Genomic DNA, 19480 nt, shown 5'->3' on the forward strand with positions numbered 1-19480 from the left:
TGTGTGAGAGTGTGTGTGTGTGTCGTCAGGTTGTGAGAGAGAGAGAGAGTGTGGGGGGGGGGGGGAGGGTGGGGGGGGGGGGGGGGGGGGGGGGGGGGGGGGGGGGGGTGTATGAGTAGAAACACTGCAGTGCTGCAAGGAAAGACTTTCAACCCAGAAAAACAATGTGGACGGGGCAGGGATATCATTTCAGATGGAGCAAAACAAAGTCTTAGCACAGCACTACATGACCAGATTTGCAAAAGCAAAATCATACAAACATTACAGGTCAAACATTACAAACATTAAAGTTTGTAATAATAAGTCTCTTATGCTCACTAAGGCTGCATTTATTTGATCAAAAATACAGTAAAACTGTAATATTTCGAAATATTACAATTTAAAATAACTTTTCTATTTGAATTTACAATGTAATTTATTCCTTTAATTCCTGAAAATGAAATTTTAAGCAATAATTACTTCAGTCTTCAGTGTCAAAATTCCATCTTCATCTTTTAAAATCATTCTAATATACTGATTTGGTGCTTAATTATTATTGGTGCTCAGTTTTTAATAATGGTTATTATTATCAATGCTGAAAACAGTTTTTGCTGCTTAATATTTTGTGGAAAGTGTTATACATTTTTCCCCATATTTGATGAAAATAAAATTCAAAAGCGTTTATTTGAAATAACATTGTAACATTATCTTTATCAATTTAATGTGCCCTTGTTAAAAAAAATATTAATTTCTGTTTTTAAAATTGACAATTACTCAAAATGTTTCTTGAGCTCCAAAACAATGATTTTAGAAGAATGAAGAAATGGCTGCTGAAAATTCATTTTTGCCATTACAGGAATATTTAAAAATATTTTTAAATAGAAAATAATTATTTTAAATGTTAATAAAAAGACTTATTTTAAACACACACACACACACACACACACACACATATATATATATATATATATATATATATATATATATATATATATATATATATATATATATATATTTAAATTATATATATTTAGACTTTTTAAATTAAATATTTATGACTCAATATTAAATATAAATTAAATTTAAATATATATACATATATATAGTTTCACCCCTAATATATATCTATATCTATATCTATCTATATATACAGTATGTGTGTGTGTGTATATATAGATATTAGGGGTGAAACGATACACGTATTTGTACCGAAAATTTTCAGTACGAGTCCTTCGGTTCAGTACAAAGTCGGTTTAGAAACAAAGTCTCATCTTTCAAATTATGTCCTTTTTTTCAGGAAATTCAAACAATAAATGCCGTTCTGATGCTCTTTGATGTGGCACGACAGATCACTGTATAGGCGCCTCAAACAGCAGCGCGATCATCCCAATTTACAAAAAATTTTTACGCGAAATAAACATGAATGAACATCTCATGCCTCATGTAATCACTCAGTCAGTGTTTCCACCACGGAAAGACGTCAGTAAAACAGCTTGTAAACAAAATGTCCTTACCTTAGGCAAGTCATCAGTGTCCACAGATCTTTAGTTTGCTATAAATGAAGTCTAGAGAAGAGCATTTTGCAAAATATTAGACTATATCCTCATTATATTTTACTTCACCTGAAAGTGCCGTCTTAATTGTTTAATGTATGTTTAAATAAATCTGTTATGATACAAGCTATGACAGCCACTGTATTTCAGCAACAAATAGAAATTTTAGAATTTAGAAGTTAATTTAAAAACTGCATTATGTGTAACTTACATGTTTGCATAGAATTTTTTTTTAGTTGAGTGTTGATTATTATATTTAAAAATAAATGGTAATTAAATTTAAGTTTGGTTCTTTGTTAACTGTAGCCTTATAGTAGGCTAATGTAAAATGGCTCCCTAACGTTAGAGCATAAGCTGAGGTAGATTTTTATCCCTAAGAAAATTATGATAATTTAATTTATTTAAAGAAAGAGCAATTTGTTCAGTAAACCACTGTTTAATTAAAAAAAAAAGCAATTTTATGTTTAGTTTCCCCCCCCCCCTGCTGTATCGAAACCATACTGAACCGTGATGTCAAAACCAAGGTACATACCGAATCGTCATGTTTGTATGTTACATATATATATAATTTTTTTTCGACCGGCAGTGTATATTAATTGTAGTCATGTATATTAATTGAGTTCATGACAAATCCTATTAAATACAAACATGTACATGAGTATTAAGATGAAAAACATCAGTGGAGATTAATCGACATAGATAAATACATGAAAACACAATTTGCATCATCACTCTTGAAAGATCTTGTTTACACTGAAGCTGAGAGCATTGATTTTATAAAAAATTCACTCCTCCATTAAGATCTCTGACTCACCCCACACTGCTCTGTGTCGTTACCCACATCTACAGGGATGAATGTCACCGACTGGTTCACACTCACACTATCGTTTTCATTTGCCCTGTCCTTCTCTCTCTCTGATGCACTAACTCTCCGAGCCCCCCCCCATCTCTCTCTCTCTCTCTCCCACTCTCTTTTGTTGTCTCTTTCTCAGCTTCTGTAACAAACAGTCCAAATTTTTGATTTAGACACATATGCATATACAAAAATCCATATATTTCTCTCAGTTGCTAGTTACAGTCTCTGACAATTGGCATAAATTCTCCATAATCTGATGCGATACCAAATGGATATATGTAAACCCCGCAGTTTCAGTAGCCCTGATTTATACAGTAGCTGTTAGTTTTGACCATTTGTTTTGTTAAGTAACCATGCCCAACAGACCTTGAAGACAGCAATCTAATGATCTAATTCGGTAGTAAACGCTGGTATCAGCAGACATGGGCGCATTTAATCAGATGCACGTCATACGAATACAAAATACCTTATCTCTGTTCTTCAGACATCACTGTTGACATTTTAAACAGACTCTGCAGTTACAGTAAACGTGTTATGCTGATTTGATGTGGATATTTACTTCTTTACCACTGTGAGAGTCCTTTTCACTCATTTGTGGTACATTTCTATTGATTTTTAAACTAACAGAATACATCAGGGAGTAAATCAGAGAGATTGTTTATGGAAAGAGACTTAGAATGGCAGCTATCATTCATAAAACATCCAATTTATACCTGTACATTTTAAATGAACCTTCAATCACACGATATTTTAATTGGGTTCAAAATACGACTCTAAACAATGAAAATTGTTTTGGCTGCCATTTTGCAGTACTGTGCTGTGCTGAGCTGTAACACAAGAGTCCCTGAGGATCTTAGAACAGCCATCCAAAACAGACACAGTTCATATGTAAACACTGTTGCGCCATCTGATGGCCAAACAGAGAAAGCATGCAATAAAAAGGACAGCCGTGGTGCATTTCTTTATAGCAGAAAGAATCTAGAATCTGCTCCAAGGCCAGCGATAACTGGTGCATGTCACTTCAATGTGTAAAGTATAGAAAATAAGAACAGCTTTTACTGCAAGTCTTTCTACTAGTCAGAGTTTCAATCACACATTTCTACTATGAATATATCAGACATTGTTAATCATCAGTTATTGTATCCGATTCTTGTTAAAGCATGTTGATAAAATCGCTCAGTTTTCTGAGATAAACAACATGAGGTGTTTTGCGCAGCACTGCCTGTGGTGAAAGGCCTGTACTCAGCACGCCCGACAGACGCTGAGACATGGAGGAGACAAACTGCATGCCAGCACATAGGCAGCATTTCTCATCTCCATCATCTCCTAAATGCATAATCAATCTTACTTAACGTACCTCCCTCTCTGAAACGACAGAGAAACAGCCGTGAGACATGCAGTATAAATCCCTAAGTAACTACAGCATAAAACACACTATTTTAGAATGTTAGGTAAACTAATGTGCTGATGCCCATGGAAAATGTGAAGCTATGATGCGAAGGCATTTTGGAAGGTTGCCAGGGTGTTGCTCTCAGGTTGCCAAGATGTTCTGAGTGGTTGCTAGCTGACCCCCAAATCTCTACTGTAATTTGGGACAGGATTCACAAAACATTCTTATAAATACAGAGTTCTGGCATGAAACTCTAGATGGCGCAGTCCGATAGGTCTAACTCAATCTGACCTAATGACATCATTATCACATGGCACAGCGGATTGGTTCTCACCTGTATCGGTAGCCAATGAGCTCGCTGCTCAGCATTCAAATATATGAAATGGGCTTACCGTAGCAGTTGCAGCTTGCTTCAGAAACCCTACACCTTCCCCAGCTCCACCTGTATAGATCTGCTACGAGGTGATTTATGTATGCTATATGGGGGTTATTTCATGTATGTTATATTTGCTTACTTCTTATTACAATATTTGCAATATTTCTTACATGCTCACAGCAGCATGTTGTGGATGTATTGGCAGTAGCAAGTCTCTGTACTTGCTCTGCCGCAGCAGCAGCAGCAGCACCAGCGTAGCAGATCTATTCCGCCAAGACCAAATACATTAACATTGTCATGTACATTACCATGCCAATCCCTCCGAGAGTTGTCATGACAGAAATACAATTCTTTGTAACCACTATTTTCTTAGTATAGAGAATAAATGAATGGCATCTTGAAGTCATCAAAGTCCACCTCAAAACTGAAATACTGCCTCCTCCTTGTTTTCCTATCCATCAGCTTGCTGATGGTCAGCTGATTTTGTCACGTCTACAACAAATAGCAAGAAAAACGGATATCATAGCCCAATGAAAATAAATTTCTCAAATTTCTCAACACATCTACTTGTGTGTACTTTTGGCCTATATAAAACGTATTCCCTGTATTTCCATGTATTTACACTATTCCCTGTAGTGTAAGGATACAATCACTATTGTGTGTACAGCCCATATATGGAGACATAGCTATGTAGAATAAATCAGATTAATGAACAGTAGAATGAGAGTAAGAAATTTATCTGTTTTTGCATGAAATTTTTTATTATTAATTCATTAAACCCACTGTGCTCACACCCATCTAGCTCACGTTTCTCTGTGCGTATACCTATGAATGTTGTCCAGCTTACCATTCTTGGCACATAACTGATGTCCAATTTGTTGAGCTTGCCAGTAGTGATCTGAGTGCTGTGCACTGTCTTTCTTCATTGCTTTCTTGACTGCTGAGTTTGAAGAGGCTGTAGGAGTGGGAACGGTGCCCTGCTGAGAAGATAAAGCACCAACACCGCAATCAAGACACAGTGGACGTGATGACACATTGACAATGGTGTGACTTTCCCTGTATTTCCATGTATTTACACTATTCCCTGTAGTGTAAGGATACAATCACTATTGTGTGTACAGCCCATATATGGAGACATAGCTATGTAGAATAAATCAGATTAATGAACAGTAGAATGAGAGTAAGAAATTTATGTGCACTCTGTTTTTGCATGAAATTTTTTATTATTAATTCATTAAACCCACTGTGCTCACACCCATCTAGCTCACGTTTCTCTGTGCGTATACCTATGAATGTTGTCCAGCTTACCATTCTTGGCACATAACTGATGTCCAATTTGTTGAGCTTACCAGTAGTGATCTGAGTGCTGTGCACTGTCTTTCTTCATTGCTTTCTTGACTGCTGAGTTTGAAGAGGCTGTAGGAGTGGGAACGGTGCCCTGCTGAGAAGATAAAGCACCAACACCGCAATCAAGACACAGTGGACGTGATGACACATTGACAATGGTGTGACTTTCAACAAAGGTTCAGCAGGGTTTCCCTGAGCACACTAACAAGTCACAAAGCTGCCTAGGCCTTGTTGGGGGGTAATGTGACGCGTCTGGACTCATTTACTTACTCTTTGCTTGGGTTTTCATTTGCTGTGTCAACTCATTTTCCTTACCAGATGGTTTTGATTCCAGCTTTTATGCGGTTTAAATTTTATATTTGAAATTACACATTAATTTTCAATTGAGAACTATTGTGAATAGTACTTGAGAAATATGTCGCGAAAAATAATAATAATAATTAAAAAAATTTAATTTTCAAAGCACCATTCCAAAACCCAAGGTCACTTTACAGATGTGGGGAACAAGGAAAAAAACACCCATGTAAAAAACATGTTTAATTCTACATAAGGATGAATACTGATATTGCATCGATAGCCCCCTACTATGAGACACTTCTGGTTGCAGAATAAATTTATCACGGATAAAAAAATATGAATAGCACATTTATACAATAGCATCAGTGATGCTGTATAACAATGCCATTGGTGTCAGTATAAAGTCCAGGACTACAGTAGTATTGAAACAAACCAAAACAATTTGCATTTTTAAAGTATATGAAAGGGAAAATAATATTCATCCCTGGCCTCATATTATGTTTTAAGTTTTTATTCAATACTGTAATGTATAGCTGAGTAAAATAGCTTCTCAATGAACAAAAAATTTAGGGAGGGGCTTGATTTTGTCAGGAATTGATTGGCTTGTTAATCATTGTCATTTGCTCATGTGAGTGTCGATATGTCGAATAAATATGTTGAGTCACGTACAGTACACTTGTTCTACCTTTTCTTTTATAGAGCCAGGGGTTGAAGCTGGCATTAGTTTGCGGTGGACTCTGACGGGCTGTGGCTTCTTATTCTCCTTAGGTCTGGGTAGCGTATTAATCTTAGCCTGGATCAAATCCACCACCCTGAAGTCTGCATAAGCATGGGCAACGTCCAAGCAGTTTTGCTCTGCAATTAAAAGATTGAAAGTTCCTGACTCAAATGACAGCAGAGCCAAAGCTGATCAGTCTCAGAGATTTAATGCACTGTAAATCAGGGTGTTCATAAGAGTCCTCCGGCAAAGATGAGGTGGCATTGTGGGAATGTGTAAAAACAGTCTGCACTGAGATGGTTATGAAATCTGTAAGATGTTCATGGTTTGCACACTTCAGTAGATTTATGATCTATCAAGGTGTTGCATTATAAGTAGTATTATAATAGTTCTTTGCTAGACAAGGAACTGTACCTGTCTTATTTACTGCGTTGACCTTGGCCCCAGCTTTGATGAGGTACTCCACACAGGACGGCCTACAGCTCTCAATGGCTCTCATTAGGGGAGTGGCTCCATTGAGGGTGGAGGGATCCACAGATGCTGTATGATGTCCAGCTGTCCCGCATGATGTAGAGAAGTCCAGCTGAACTGATCACATGCATTCACATCAGCCCTGCGATGAGATTATCATTTGAATATCATTTATGCAAATATACATATGCCAATGTAAATATACTTTAATTTATTCCTTTAAAGGGATAGCTCCAAACCTGTACGAACTTCTTTCCTCTGTGGAACATTAAAGAAGATATTTCGAAAAATGTTGGTAACCAGTTTCAATTCCCATTTATTTCCAAGTCAATGGAAACCAAAACTGTTTGGTTACCAACATTCGTCAAAGCATCTTCTTTAATGTTCTGCAGAAAAGAAAATCATACAGGTTTGGAATGACATTAGGCTGAGTAAATGATGACAGAATAAAAAATTTTGGGTGAACTATCCGTAAATTCTTATACATTCACTAAACTTACCCGTTATCAAGGAGGAACTTTGCCACTTGCACATGCAGGCATGAGTGGTGTCTTGTAGAAGCGATCTTTCACATCTACAGGAACCTTTTGGCTGAGTGCCAACCTAAGAGACTCAATATCTCCTGTTTTAACACAGTAGTTCATATTTATGTATATCTTTTCGAGCTCATCGATGTACCATCATGCTGTATCATCTTCGATAGGATGTCCTGGTCGATGGTCCCGGTCATATCTGTGGGTGTCTGTAGCATGCTGGTAACTTTCAGTCATAAAATGTGGTGGCCCACCATCATCACGCTGTTAAATAAGATCAGGCGGGACAGTGAAGATGGTCATGGGTGCATTGAACTTAGTCTTTTTGGTCTTTCCTGTCTTGGTTGCTTTCTTCTTCTTAGGCCCATAAGAGGCCATAACATATGTCTTTGGAAGATATTTGAGACCTTTTAGGAAATCACTTATATTTATAAAGCTCTCTCTTCTCTTATCGAGAGCAAGCAGAAGAGGATGAATTTAGTTATCATCTAGAGGAGCGTGAAGTTCCTGAAGAACAGGCACAAATGTTGCCATTGACACCATCTCTATTCCCATGCAGCCTTCTGATGCTGACTCGAAAGCACTTCTCAGTGCATTCTCATTTTCATGCGACCAGTCGTGAAGCGTCAGAGCCCATGGTTCATTTGTGGCACCCGCTTCTTTTGAGAACTTTCCATGCAGTCGTTCAGCCTTCTTAAGCTCTTTTACGTTGGCTTTGTGACCACAGTCCTTAGCGATCTGACGGGGAAGCAGGCCTTCTTGGTTCTTCAGTTTGGGATTGCATCCTAAAGTAGGAATTAGAATCTTCAAGGGATCAAATATAATATATATAATATATATATAGTATTTCAAATCAAATTCAACTTGTTCCACATCAAGAAGCATGACTGCTTTTATGTAGGGCTGCAGGATTTGGGGAAAAATCTAATTGCGATAATAAATATTGCACAATTTTTCATTATTATTATTATTACTAAATATTTTTTTTTAATAAAATAAGAAATATTGCAATAATATAAAAATCATATAATAACAACAGTAAAATTACAATACTAATATTTATGGCTGTTTTAAGCTGTTTTAAGCTTATCTTTTGTTGACAACAGCCAGTTTATGAGTACTTTACGAACACATCACGAGTGTGAATATATTTGGTGCATGTAATAAAAGGATAATACATTTTCCTAATAACTAAAGTAAATGTAGAAAAAATAAAGAAAAATAATCAAAAATACAGTGAATTATACCCTATTTTGTTGTTTTTAGGTATAGTCAGTTGTTGTACTATTGATATCCTTTTTGTCATTGAGAATTTACAGAAATCTGCTTAAAAAAATAGTAACAAGCAGCCATTCTCCCCCGGTTTAATGATTCTGTTTGGCTTAAAATAAATTGATTTACCTCTATGAGCTAGAAACCTGCAGCAATCTGTGTAACCACCAGAGGCAGCAAAGTGCTGCAGTGTATCCCCCTCTGATGTTACCACTCCAAAGTCTGCTGCATATGCAGACAACACCTTTATGATCTGGAAAAAAGCAGTAATGACAATCACTGGGAGAAATACATAGACGTATAGCCAAATGCTAGGACAGTTTCACTCAATAACAGCAAAAAAAATTTATCACTCTTTATATAATTGTTAAACAACAACAAAAGTGGTGCTCACTTCAAAGAAGCCTCTTTCAGCCGCAAAGTGAGCTGCATGGAATCACTTCTTATCCAGGGCATTGAAAAGCAAGCCTGAGAGAGAAGCCAGAGTACGGATTACTCAGATCGGTTTACACGCTAGTTTTACTGGCCGTTCCCTGATCTGTAATTAGATAGACCGCATACAGTAAATCTCCAAAATGGCAGGATGCTGCCAGCCATTGATGATTTCTGTTGACTATGTGGTTGCTGTCAAATTGTCTTATGAAGAATAATTGTTGGTGAGGTGTCAGTTACTGGAAGCCTCATTAATATCTAACCCTAGAGAGAAGGAGAGATATTGTATATTGATAAATAAATTGTGTATTCACAGATAAAGTCTATACAGTACATTGATATTGCCCCTGGCACTGACAGAAACTTTTAACAGTTGCATGCATATTTTTATGGACAGCAATGGATAAAAAGTGGCAGATAAACTGTATTATAAATTAAAATTTAAAAAAAGGCCTTTCCCTTCTTTGTGTACAAGTTTCATGTGTGCGTTGTTCTTGGCCAGTAGAGACACGATACTGTCATATCCGAGCTCTGCGTCCAGCATCAGGGGTGTCCTCCCCCTCCTGTCCTGCATGTCTGGACGGGCACCTTGAGCTATGAGGAACCACAGCATGTCAGGTTTGTTGGCCACTGATGCCAGGTGCAGGGCGCCGTTCCCCTCATGGCTCAGTGAGGTTTATGTGGTCATCAACACCCATGCTGATTAATTTCTCTATGTATGGCTTATCTCCATCCTGGACGCACTGAAGCAGCCGATAGATCTGCAAAACTTCAAGCCTTCCCTTGGCCAGGGTGCATGACATCATGAACCTGAAAATCTAAAAACTTTATGGTAGCATTTGTAGTTGTTTTCCTTGTGTTTTTAATTAATTTCACTTGAGATTTTTATCAAGGTGCAATAGTAGGGCACAACATGCCTGAAAGTAGATTCATAATTATTAGTCTCTTGTATATAAGATGTAGGTTCCTTTAGAAAGGAAAATTTAAAAGAAAGAAAAAAGAACATTAAATTATGAATAATTTACTTCCATTGTGTAAATATGTGACGACTTATCCCAAATCTAATGTATGCCCTTTAGCTTTAATATTTACATGATTTTTCATAACAAACACATTTCTTTTTATGCAAATAATGTTCCCCTATGAATATTAAATAAAAATGAATTTTCGACCATCTGATATTTTGGGGACCCGATTTTCCTAAAGTCTTTTTTTGCACCTTGCTGCTTAATTTGAAGATTTTTTAAAGTTGTTCACAATATAGCTGTATATCTGATGAAATATGTGCAAAGATTTAAGATCGTTCACTAGAGGGCGCGAATTCACCATAAGTAGAGTGGCCCGCACTTTTTTAGCCAATGAGAGAACACAATCTGCCTTTTATGTTTTGGGATTGGCTAGTGTGTCCTTGGAGGGCGGGGTTTTAGAGTTTGGAGGGGTTAAAGGGAAGGGTAGCAACTGCATAACAACCATATAGTCTGTCTATGATAACAACATGCAGAAAATCTGAATAAAAATTACTAATACAGGAGAAATTTGTGAAAAATATTTTAATTAAAAACTAGCATTGCAAATATACTGTAAATCCATTATATAACATTCAGCTTTGAAGAAGTTATGGCTGAAAATAATTTGAGGACTGTTTGGATTGCACAGCAGTCAGATACACTTTATTTGCATAATTATAATACTGTTTTGTAATGCCTGTAGTGAGAAATGAGATGAAACTTAAAAATATTAGATTTGAAAAAATGGTTCAGGTTATGCCTGGGCAGCTGATATAACCTGGTCCCAATTGCAAATTGAGCAAATCAGCTGTCTTACTGCAAAATGAAACATTCAGAAGTAATATTTATAAAGACGCTTTAAGGAATTTCTCTCTTCTGAGGGATAAAAGTGACTGAGTGGGCCAGGTTTGATCTCACAGTACTAGACTCAGTGTAAAGTCCTTTAAAGTCCATTTAAATCCCTTTGTATTAAAGAAAACATTAGGCATAGACCACCAAGACAGCTAAGGTCATGCAAATACATGTTTGGCAAAGATACAGATTCTGAGCTGTTAGTCTATTTAGAGAACATCTGCTATTTAGAGAACATCTGCGGTCCAAAGAGACAAAAAAAATCCATTGACAAAAAAAAGATAGCCAGGATGAAATCTTTTCTGCATCTAGCACAAACAGCTTTCATGGTTTTCTTTGGAAGAGTCACCAGAGAATGGGTTACAGAAGATTCCTGAACTATAGCCTCTGGCATGTCTAAAAATGTCCCTCTCTGCACAGCCTGCTTTATTTGAATCCATCCTTTTATAGTTACTTTTCCAAATTTGGAGATTAAGTTAAGAAATGTGCTGCAAATATAACACAGTGAGGAAATGGGAAATAATAGAAAATATGTGTAATATTTATTGTATCCATCTTTAAAAAACCTGAATGGAGCCTTTGAGGGGAAAAACATATTTTTTTAAATGAAACCACACCAACAGTACATACGGATCTATATATTTTCATGGTCTCTGGATTCCTTCTTCTTGAGGTGTATTTTAGTGAAGCTTGAAAGTAGAAGGGGATAATGGTATACATGGTGTGATGTTTCAAAAAAATTCATTATATTATGCTTTTCACATACAATATGTTGGCCATGGTTTTTGTGTTTTGTGTTGTGTATATATAGTCTAATTTTCTAGGATTAGCTTGGATTTCTCGCAGTCTTTTCTCAGTTACTGGCAAGATTGGTTATCACAACATCTACATACAGAATAGTTTGTTTTTTACTAAAGATCCTGAAGTTCTTAGTTGATAAAACCTTTTCAAACTCACAAAACAACAACAAAATGGCCTGCTTCTGAAAGGTATTTCCCACATACTGTATCTATTCTCATGTTCCGTTTCTCATTCTTCTCTACAAATGTAAAAAAAAAAAAATCCATGTATTTATTGATTTACTTGGGAAGTAATGTAAACACACTGTATTGTGCATGTGAATACACTATATTATGCACAGCACTGCCTACTTTTTTTTTTTTTTTTACTGTTATATATATCATAAAATATCTTTACAGAGTTATTCACAAGTTGCATGTGCTGTTTAATCACTGATAAATGTTAAAAGACATTTGCAAGCTTTGTTTCTTACAATGTATTGTAGGTAAATATCCACCTCATCCAGTGATCTTTTTGTTTTCTTTTTCGGTTTGAGAAACTGCTGCAAATTATTCAGTGTATGAGCGAACTGTCTGAATGAATCAAAAATCAATTTAGAACCATTTGACCAGTTAGATCAAGAGTGCTTACTTTCTGAATCTGACATATGATCCTAAATAGCTGATAGAACACACAACATGATTGCTGAAATATTATCAGGCAAAATGATTATCATGTCAGTAAATGGCAATTTCCATTCTCATACAATTGTTTTTCAGTAATGTTTACTGGGGCATATGGGTATTTCAAGGGTCTAGCAACGCACTGCTGACAACCACACAGTATCTTTATACATTCAGATAACTACTATGATGAAGGTTTGTAGGGTCAGATCAAATAAAGATTTTTAGTTTATTAGATAATTATGTAAACTTGAGTCCAGTCATTCTGATCTCTTCTGGGGCAACAAGTAACATGGATGTGGTAGTTTTTTTAGAAAGATCTTTGCCGTCCTCAATTGCATTGTAATATAAGCAAACATTGCTGCTCACATACATTATATGAAAATATATGATTTGCCAATGTAAGTGTAAAAAAACATAATCATATATATCATAATCAAAAATATATCCATCTTGTTTCCTTATGGCCTGTTATAAAATAAACCTGCATATATAATTTGTATCATAAACCTTATTCAACACTGAATACTGTTCTTCAAAAAAGGTATTGTGTCCAGATACAAATTTTTACATCTGACATTGTCCTCACAAAGAGTCTCAGATGGGTCTCACAATCTGTCGTCTGTTTCTTCATAGAGCAACATTCCACTGAAGATTGTAAGGGGCTCCACAGAATGGGCAAGTTTACCTGTGACCAGATCAATGCAGACATTATCTCCCTCCTGCAGAGGAAGTATGATGTTGAAGATGACCAGGGAGCCAGGAGTGTGCCGTGCCTCTGCCATGGGTTTCTCAAGACCCTCAGGCTGATAGCCTGCTGAATCTCCACGGGCAATTCCATAATTGGATTTAGACAAGACTGCCTCGATCTTGACATTTTTGTGACCTGTCAGGACTGCACTGAAGAAGTATCGCCCCTTCACAGGTGCAGTGAACATACCTGTCAAAATATATTTAGTGAGAGAATTTATGATTATGACAGACCTTAATTCACACACTATATGCTTGTCTTTAACATACATACCTGTCTTTGGATTGTAGGCCTTTCTTTCATTGACAAAGACCTTGTTGAAGACAATAGTGCCTGCATTGGGTTGCGGTCGTGTGAGTGCTGCTGAGAATGACAGTCTTGGGACGTTTGCATCCTCTCCAGGAGGTCCTGGTAAGCAGGAGAAGAATAGAGAAAAATTGGTAGAAATATCATTTTATTAGTAGAACATTTTATTAGTAGTCGTAGCAGTAGTAATAGTAAGAACACTGACCTTGTTCACCTCTGAGGCCTAAATAAGAGACAAATTAGAAAATGTATAGAAAAATATAAGTAATTTGACAATATAAAATCTTGTTCTGGTAATGTTGTGAAAAAAATCTATATATTTATTAATTTTCTCATCTCATTTATTTACCTGGGGGTCCTATTTGCCCCACTCTCCCTTGTGGTCCTTCTCTGCCTGGAGGTCCTCGTGGCCCAGGTGGTCCTTTGGATCCTTTCTCTCCTTGAGAACCAGGTGGTCCAGGAGATCCTGAGGATTGGCCCAAAAGACATTGCTTGGTTTTTCATTCAAAAACAACTAAAAAATGGATAGTTGAGGTATAAAGTATCCAATTGTTTTACATAGGTTTACAAATTCTTAACACAAATTATATAATTTGTTTTTGTCTTGACATATGTAACATACCAGTAAAGTCCTGTTCAGTGAAGCTCTGGAACTCCTTGAGAACATGCAGTATGGAAGAGTTGAGGTTGTTCATTTTGCCGTGAATGTTCTCTAAGTGAAAATTCTGAATGCTGTCGATGGCCTCACCGTGAGAGATAACTGTGGAGTTTAGGTCATTAACACATGTCCAAAGCCCAGAGACGTGTTTGTTCAGGCCATCTTTGATTATCTGAAGGTTTACTGACATGGAATCCAGTCTACCGCAGACATCTTCCATCTTCGAGAGCCTCTTATCCAGCCCTTCTCGAGAAAGTTTGCATTCTCCCATTTCAGTCTTCAAATTGCTGTTAAATCTACTGATGCCATCGAAACGCACTTTACTGTCTTCTTTGTGCTTGTTCAAATCATCCTGTATCTGATCTAACTCTGAGTAAATTCTTTCCTTAGACGAGTCCAGATCAGAAATAGAGTTGCCATGTCCCTGTATGGTATTCCTGAGGCCTTTCAGAGTGTCATTGATGGAGCTGAACGTTTGGATTACCCCTATGAGCTCACCCTGAATGGACTTGAGGTCTTTGCCAAGCTTGCGAGTGATCGTATTTTGATTATCTATGTTCCTCTGATGGTCAGCCATGCTGATCACGCATTGGCCTGTGCATTTCTCTACCTCTTCTTTCAGTTTGCCCACTTCCTCCTGGAGGTTTGAGCATACCTGAGAGCAAGCATACTCATCTGAATATACCTTTCTGCGCAAATCTGTAAGTTCTCCCTGGAACGTGTTAAAAGCATGGCTGGTTAAGTTTCTTATTTTTCGAAGTTCCTCATCTATCGAATTGCATATGTCACAATCACGTAACCTATTCTTCACATCGGTGACGATTTGGTTAAAGTGCTCTCCATTATGTCCTGTCAGATCCTTAATTTTTTGAACGTCATGGCTGAGATCTATAATACGGTCCAATAAAGAGTCACCAGACACACTTAAATCCTTTAGTTTGGTGTCAAACCTCTTAATGTTCTCCTCATTGGCAACAACCTTCCATTCGAGAGTTTTCACAGTATCTGCTGTCTCACTCCCTTTTGGACCGCACGTCTCTGTGCACAAATTAATCGCCGACTTGAGCCTGCTGTCAAGATCAGTTGTTTTGTTCCCCAACCTTTCCAGATCATTTTTGTGATCGTTAATGAAACGCTTCAAGTCTTGGACATCAATCTCCACAGTAGATATTCTATAAATATGATCGTCGTTTCGACTGAGGACAGAGTTCTTAATCTGGCCAATCTCTCGCTGGACAAACTCCTTCATACTTGTCTCAGTATGGGAGCATTTTTGCTCGGTTTTTCTCACAGTCCCATTCAGTCTCCTCTCCAGTTCTCTAAGACGGCTGTTCAGTTTTTCATCAAGCGCTTTTCCTCGACTGCCATTGCCATTGCCTGATCCTCCCAGCTCTTTCTCAAGACGCTCTCTAAGGATATCATACGTCTCTGCAGTTGAACTGACCTTTCTCTCAGTGGCACCAAGCCTCCTGTCCAGATCGCTCAGGGAATCACAGCAACGCTGATAGTGTGATAGCTCCTTCTTGAGCAAATCTACAGTTTGTTGGTGGTGCTGCTCCATCACACTAATGTGCTTCTCCAGTGCTCGGATCCTCTCTTGGTCTTCCTGCTGTTGTCTTTGAATGCTCTCCACTCCGGTTTGGCATGACGAGCAAGACAGTGTCACCCGCCATTCCAGCTCCCTCAGAATCTCCTCTTTAAGAGTGCCATAGCGACTGTCCAACTCATTTCCAATTCCATTGCCGCCCACAAGGTGGTTGTTGATGCTGGTGAGGGTTCTGTCATGGACCTGTGTCATGTTGTCCAGCATGTCCAGCTTGGTCTGGATGCTGTGAATGGTCTCCCTCATCCCTGGCTGGGCAGCGTCGGCCAGATTGTTGCTGCCACTGATGCCTTCCCTTTGAGATTCCTCATGTAATTTCTTATTCATGCTGTATAAGGTTGACTGGAGGTTGTGAATTTGTTCCTCAAGTTGTCTAATCTTGTCACTGTCACTTCTCCCTATTGAAGGACATTGATTGCACAAGTTATTTACAGTTATTTGACATTTACTAATTCGAATTGAGACCAGTACCAGTTCAAAAGTTTGGACGCATTTATTTTAATCATATAGGTATGTCCAAACATTTGAGTGGAAGTGTATCTAAAAATATACTGTACCTGTCAAGCATTTTTTATTGATGAAGAGAAAAAATAATAATAATACAAAACATTTACAACAGAATACTGCAGAATTGAAAATATTCTCAAAATCACACCCTGTCAGATCAACTTGACTAACTTTATGAGTTCTGGTGATAATGGTGTAACGTCATACCTTCTTCACCAGTAGTTCTGCCCCTGCCATCACTGCAATCATCACCTGAGTAGCCGTGACAGCACTTCCATTCCATCTCTGTGACCATTTTATAGGCAACCTTGTACCGTGGTTTTCTGTAAGTCCGATACCTGTGGTGTGAGATATTTCATCATATACAGTTCTAGCAAGAGCTAAAACTCTGAATATGGTCTCTGTATCGTGTTTTTGCTGTGAAAATTAAGCTTTTACAAATGTGTACTTCTGTGATTCCGCTTAAAGTTGTCAAGTTTAATTTAATCATCTTTCAGGACTTTAACCAGAGAGTCTCTAATGTCTCAAGTAGGCAGATAAACTATTCCTTTTCCGTTCATATCCTTGGCTATGTATCGCTTTTCCAAAGGCCACAACTCTGCTGGGCAACAGTACAATAAAGGCCTGTTCTTCTTTTTCTTTGAGCTGTTGTTTCTGGGCACGTTTTTGTTATTTTCTTGAGTCAAAGCTTTCAATACATCATTAAAATCTTTGAAAGTGTTTGCTTTGCTCTGGCAAGCCTCTTGTGTCTACTTAATTTTCAAGTGCAGTTGTTGCTATTATTAGAACATTGTTTATACATACTTGTGATGTGGCTTCTGTATTTTATAGGGGACTAATATTATGGCTTTCTTTGAAGATAGTGGATAAAACTGAGATTTATTGAGACCTAAGAAAAAGCTCAGCTTCATCTTGGACTTATGACTGAAATATGTTCTCTAAAAAATGAGTAATATAACAACATTACAAGTAACTTTCTGGTACATTAGCAGTTTCATCTGAGACTGATTTCTGTCTCAACTTCTCTCCCATCTCATTCCACACATAGTTCTGGTGGACATACATCTAGTTGAGTGAGGGACATGTTCCAAACCTTTCCAGTTTGACACTGTCATAACAGCAAGTGGTAGCCAAGATTAAATGAAATGCAATTTGGCTGAGTTTTGTCTCATGAATACTTACAAAACCACATGGGAGCATTGGCCCCAAGCACAGCGCTGGTATTCAGGTTTCACATACGTTTCCACTCCATCTTCCATTACACAGCTTACAGTCTTTGTTACTACGTAGGCACACCAGTTCCTGTTTGTGTACAAACCATAGGCAAATTATACTTATTAAGACTTCAATCCAAATGGTTGAGGACTGCTGCCGTCATTTTAGACAGAGCTAAATTAAAAAGGTACCCTGTAATTAAAGTACAAATAATTGCCCTTCAAAACCAAAACTTTCTTCCAGTGACACCCACAAAACCAAAACTTTCTTTCCTCCAATGACACCCACAAAGCATCACATAAGTGCAACCAGTTAGCAAGGTCATGGCAGCATTAGGCTTGGAACAAGAACTGGTTCTTATTCAAACTGGCTTTCTGTTCCGTTAGATCATGCCCATTCTTCCATCAATGTGGACGGAATACCCTACTAAAATAATCAGAGACAGAGTTTTCTATTTAGTCAATCAACAAAACTGTAGACCAGTTTCTGAACTAATGACTCTAATGAGTGAATGAAACATACACATATATGTGTTGGTGAGATTATATAAGGTTGTGATGTAATTATATAAATAGTGTGTAAATAATTGTTGGTTTGCATTAAATGCTGCTCCAGACAAACTCCAACTCTGCAATCACTGTTGGGCCACTTATGACGTGCATTTGAAATTGCTTATGACAATGAGAATCTCAGTTTTTAATCAAATATAAATTGAATTCATACTTGAATTTATACTATACTGTATATTTATATTTGAATTTATACTCAATTTATAAATCTGTCAAAAACAGAGAATAATAATACTAATATGATAAATACTTGTTTTTTATTTTACAGTACAATAGTAATACATTTCTTTATTAATTTGTTTAATCTTTAAATGATATGATAAAATTTTAATGATAATAAATTATATGAAATCTTTAAATGATAATAAAATAAAAACCATAATTTGAATAATAATAGTAATAATAATACTAATACTGTATACTATTAGTGATAATGCTTAAAAAATTTTCATGATTACTATCCAGCTTAGCATGATATATAGTTTTTTTTCTTTCTTTTTTTTCCAGACAATTTTTTTGTCACTTGGGTTTATTTGATGTTTATATCTTAAACGTCCACTCATCCTGTGAGAGAATGAGAGGAGGGATATCCCCATCCTGCACAGAGATATACATCTACTCTGGGCACCCAGTAGACAGTATTTGGAATAAGTACATTCATATAAAAATGGATAATTTTATAAAAGTGGAATTCTAGTGTGTCTTCATATTAGAAAGCTTAGTGAGTTTAAAGGAACACTCCACTATTTTTGAAAATTATTTTCATTTTCCAACTCCCCTAGAGTTAAACAGTTGAGTTTTACCGTTTTCGAAACCATTCAGCCGATCTCCGGGTCTGGCGGTAGCACTTTTAACTGCAGCTTAGCATAGATCATTGAATCTGATTAGACCATTAGCATCTCGCTCAAAAATGACCAAAGAGTTTCGATATTTTTCCTATTTAAAACTTGACTCTTCAGTAGTTACATCGTGTACTAAGACCGACGGAAAATGAAAAGTTTATATTTTCTAGGCCGATATGGCTAGGACCTATACTCTCATTCCGGCGTAATAATCAAGGAACTTTGCTGCCGTACCATGGGTGCAGCAGGCACAATGATATTACGCAGCGCCTGAAAATAGGCTAACTTCCGCCAACATAACCAACGTGACCACCTGCTTGCACGGAGCGTGCCTTCCATTGGAAGTTACCTAGCTGGGGACAATTTCAGGCGCTGCGTAATATCATTGGGTCTGCTGCACCCATGGTACGGCAGCAAAGTTCCTTGATTATTACACCGGAATGAGAGTATAGTTCCTAGCCATATCAGCCTAGAAAATCGCAA

The 19480-nt window shown here is 37.1% G+C and overlaps 1 protein-coding gene and 1 pseudogene across 1 annotated transcript in view; both read right to left on the minus strand.

The window, feature by feature from the left end:
- Positions 1–4523: 4523 nt before the first annotated feature.
- LOC107599112 (ankyrin repeat and EF-hand domain-containing protein 1-like) lies at positions 4524–10027 on the minus strand (annotated as a pseudogene).
- An 823-nt stretch (positions 10028–10850) lies between these two features.
- The window catches only part of LOC107599073 (EMILIN-1-like), a 14426-nt gene continuing 5796 nt past the window's right edge, over positions 10851–19480 (minus strand). The window contains exons 2-8 of the mRNA XM_016290558.1: positions 17554–17673; positions 16579–16709; positions 14226–16262; positions 13953–14069; positions 13809–13826; positions 13571–13705; positions 10851–13486 (exon numbers count right to left, since the gene is read on the minus strand). Of these exons, the coding sequence (XP_016146044.1) occupies positions 13155–13486; positions 13571–13705; positions 13809–13826; positions 13953–14069; positions 14226–16262; positions 16579–16709; positions 17554–17673 (2890 nt within the window). The 3' untranslated portion in view covers positions 10851–13154. The remainder of the gene's footprint in view (positions 13487–13570; positions 13706–13808; positions 13827–13952; positions 14070–14225; positions 16263–16578; positions 16710–17553; positions 17674–19480) is intronic.

Source organism: Sinocyclocheilus grahami, unplaced genomic scaffold (assembly GCF_001515645.1).
Source record: "Sinocyclocheilus grahami isolate Dianchi unplaced genomic scaffold, SAMN03320097.WGS_v1.1 scaffold260.1, whole genome shotgun sequence".
NCBI classification, from domain to species: Eukaryota; Metazoa; Chordata; class Actinopteri; order Cypriniformes; family Cyprinidae; genus Sinocyclocheilus; species Sinocyclocheilus grahami.